This window comes from Hipposideros armiger, unplaced genomic scaffold (genome assembly GCF_001890085.2).
Source record: "Hipposideros armiger isolate ML-2016 unplaced genomic scaffold, ASM189008v1 scaffold_738, whole genome shotgun sequence".
Taxonomy (NCBI): domain Eukaryota; kingdom Metazoa; phylum Chordata; class Mammalia; order Chiroptera; family Hipposideridae; genus Hipposideros; species Hipposideros armiger.
The window spans coordinates 27753-31698 of NW_017732088.1; the positions used below are offsets into that span (position 1 = coordinate 27753).

The window sequence follows — 3946 nt, forward strand, 5'->3', positions numbered from 1 at the left end:
CGCAGCAATGCTAATAGAGTATATTGGTCTGTAGTTGTCTTCCTACGGTTATATTTGTCTGTCTTTTGTTACATGGTAATATTGTACACGTTCCTCTATTTCTGGAAAACAATGTGTGAGACCAGCACAACTTTTTGCTTAAATGTTTGATAGAAGCAATAAACATAGTACCGGGCCTGGAATTTTATTTGTGGGGAGGTTTTGAGTCATGAATGCATTTACCTTACTTGATACAGACTTGCTCACATATTCTTTTTCCTTATTGTCTTAGTTTCAGTAATTTATGCCTTTCAGAGAGTTTGTCTACCTCATCTAAGTTTCCCAGAAGCTGAAACAGATCATAAGCCTCATGACCAGCAACAAACAGCTAAGGGTGGCAGAACCGGTGAGGAGGGGCATTCTCAGCCCTGGGCCCTACCCTGTCAATGGGGACAGGCACTCATCTGGGGCTACGGCTGAGGCCAGAATTGGGTGGCATGCATGAGGGCACTGGTGCAATATGCTCCTGGCACACCTGGGCCCCAATCATTAGGGCTTTCCTTTGGCAGCCAGGTGGGGCGAGGTTGACAGGACCAAGACCCGACCAGCACCCCAGCAGCAGCAATACCCATAGCCTCCTTCCCTTGTGCCAAGAGTTGTGACACCTCCTGCCCTCCTTGCTGTTTGAACCCCTGAACACCTGTTTTATCTCCACTTCACCATCTGCATCTGTAATATGTGCCCCCCTGGATGTTACCAACCTATTTCTAGAGTCTGCCCTGGCCTCCCTCAGGCCATGCACAACCTAGAAGAAAGAACCTGCTAAGATGGAAGGCAGATCATGTCATCACTGTGTTCAAGCCACCCACCCTCCACCCCAAGTGGCTCCGATGTACTCAACCTTCATTAAGTCTGGCACCTCCTTCATATCCTAGTTGTGTGTCCATCATGGCGAACCTACCAGCCTCTTCTCCCCTCCCCCACCCATGAATGCAGGGTGAAGGAGGGGAGCAGGGGCAGGCAGGGAGGGTTCTGGGCCAAGAGAATGGCCTTTCGTGAGACTCAGCTGAGAGATACCACAGTCTGATTAAAGAGCACGTGTGTCTTGGCCTACTGTGTGCCAGGCAGGCCATGTTCTCAGAGCTGTGGATACTGCAGGAGGTGGGAGCAGTGGGATGCCATTTTAATGTGGTGGCCAGAACACCTCTCAGAGCAGGTGACATCTGAGAAGGACCTGAAGGAGGTCAGGGAATAAGCCAGGTGGGTCCCCGGGGAAAGAGAATTCCAGACAGAAAACAGCCAGTACAAAGGCCCTGAGGTAGGAGTGGGCCTGATGTGTGTCAGAAAGGGGATGAGGCCAAGTGGCTGGATCAGAGTGAGCACAGTAGAGAAGGGACGGGAGGAGGCCACAGAGGACGCAACCCTGATCACAGAGGGCTCCATAGGCCACTGTGAAGGCTTTGGCTGTGTCTCTTGAGTGAGGGGGGCCCAGGGCGGGTTTGGAACAGAGAAGTTCCATGACCTGACTCAGGTGTTAAAGATACTAGCAGCTTCAGCAGTCCGTCCGTGGGGCCAGGCAGTAGACTGACTCTGGGCCTTGCCCGGGAAAGGAGGAAGGATCAGACTGAAGTTGGGGCCCTACAACCCAGTCAGTGTACTGTAGACCCAGGGCTGCAGGCAGAGGATCCTGGAGGTCTGCCGAGGGTGCCCTGAGCATCCGGGAGAATACTGACCGACACAGGCATGACATCAGAGGGATCCTGTCTCACTAGTGTGGAAAACACTTCATCCTATACCAAAAGCTGCTCTGGGCCCACGGAGCAAATCTTAAAAGCAAGACTCACAAGGATTAAACTGTTACGAAGTAAGTTAAGAGCATCCCATTTACAAAGTTCAGACAATTATTTAGGAATAGAAAGAATCCTCAGCCCTCCAAGGTAACATATACACTGTCAACAATAGAAAAAAATTACCAGGAATGACAAGAATCATAAAAATCCAACCCATCGTGAGGAGATAAATCAATCAAAAGAAGCCATCCCAACCAAAAAGGAAGTAAAAGTTTCTGTGCAGACAACATGATCATCCGTATAGAAAATCCAACGGAATCTACAAAAGAGTGACTAGAACTAAGTAGTGAGTTTAGCAAGATTGCAGGATAAATGGTGTATTAGATTGAGCTAACTGCCCCTACCCAAATTCAGAACCAACTGTGCCAGCACGTTTCCCCGCTGACCTGAAACAAGTCCAGTCAGCCACAAAGTTCCTATTTTAGTGGGACTGGGTTTTTCTCCTTTCATGCAAACTAATTTTTTCTTGTAGTAGGAAACCAACCTAATATGGACGAGAAGTTGGGAAACCAGAAATCCGGTGGGAGGCATGTTTTCTGAAGAGCAAGTGTGATCCAGGGTACTGAAAAAGAATTAGGGAGTAAACATTGAGGTCACTATCTCTACCTTTTGAATCTATCTTCAGGAAATAACCATCCATGGAAAGACTTAAATACAAGAATTTCATCGAATCATTAGCCACAATAATGAAAAACATGGGAGTAATTGAAATGTTCACTCATTACATTACAATGCATCTTTTATTCTAATACATTCACTAACATAGTTTTCAAGGACTTTCAAAGAGGTGATGTTCATACGTTGAACAAAATAACTTCAGGAGATTAATGCTAAGCTTGCAAGACCATACTTATAACTAGCAGTCTTATACATTGAATGTAAATACAAGTATAAAGGTACAAAGATATTCCAAAATGTTGAGACTACTCAATGCTGAATGTCAGGACATGAATGATTTTAATTTTCTTGCATTTTCTAGTTATCTTTAATTGCTTTGTACAAGTATCTGAATCCCAGAACATCCCCACCCCTCCAAAAGGAGGACAAAGGCAAGAAATTGTACAGACCCAGTAGCTGAAGAGAAAGTCAGACACTGAACACAAGCTCAGTGATGATTTCTACAGTAACAGACACTTAATCATCCCATTTCTCAAGCAACAGGAACGCAAAACACATGGGTCCAGAGAGCCAAACACAAATATGGGCAAACCATGAGGCCCCAGTAAGAGGGGCACTACTCCATAAATCAATTCCATGTGCACTGCCTAATGGGGGTCACAGGGTTAGGTCCCAGCCCCCTTTTAGTGGCCAAGACTTGTTAGAAGGAGGGGCCAAATGCGCTGAATGTTCTGGACCACCACGGAAAGCCGTTCTAAGAAGGAGTTGATGGAAACTCGGATCACATCAAGGTCTTCAGCAATCCAACTGCTAAAGAGGCATAAAAATTAAGTTAAAGGTGAAGACACTCTCATGCACCCAGCACACCACACCCCACTCAGACCTAACACTTGATTGTCTCCCTGTATCTATTACAGAGCCCCTCTGGGGCTGAGATTACAACTTAGGCCCTGGGCATTGGCCACCAATCCCTTCTCAGCTCATTCCAGAACTCACACAACCAGAATGTTGTCACTCACTGTGACCTCCTTTTCAACCCCTTGCCAGCATCGTTGGACATCTGTGTCCATGGCCAGGCGGGCCAACTCGGCCTCCAGGTAGGACTCAAGAGGCACAGTGAGCGTTCTGAGGGTCACATGGTTAAGGCGCCATCTGCTGCTGAATGTGCCAGGCCCTCAGGCTTCCTTACACCTCAGAGGTTGGTCTTCCCCTGGGGCTCCCCTCAGGTCATCCACCCCCACCTTTCGCCCCGCCCCACCCACACCCAGTCCTGCCACCTCAGGCCACCTCAGCCTGCCTCCCTCCTCCCTCAGTTCATCCTGTCCCACCTCCCCCACCCCTTCAGGCTGCTTCCCCACCACCAGCCTCCTCAGCCTCCTCAGGTGTCGACTCCGCCTCCCACCAGGCTACCCCAGGTTCCCCTCCCTGCTCCCACTTCTGTTTCCCCCAGGCTGCTCTGTCCCCATTCCCCCAAAGCCAACCCTGGCCTTGCGGGATGT

At 48.7% G+C, this 3946-nt stretch overlaps 1 protein-coding gene across 2 annotated transcripts in view; it reads right to left on the reverse strand.

Annotated features, from left to right (window-relative positions):
* Positions 1–2574: 2574 nt before the first annotated feature.
* Positions 2575–3946, reverse strand: part of LOC109373604 (putative cuticle collagen 145) — a 33462-nt gene continuing 32090 nt past the window's right edge. The window contains exons 2-3 of one of the 2 annotated variants that reach the window (XM_019627614.1): positions 3467–3572; positions 2575–3257 (exon numbers count right to left, since the gene is read on the reverse strand). In XM_019627614.1, the coding sequence (XP_019483159.1) occupies positions 3243–3257; positions 3467–3572 (121 nt within the window). In that variant the 3' untranslated portion in view covers positions 2575–3242. Of the gene's footprint in view, positions 3258–3443; positions 3573–3946 lie in introns of both variants that reach the window. The other variant, XM_019627612.1, reaches the window with a different exon arrangement.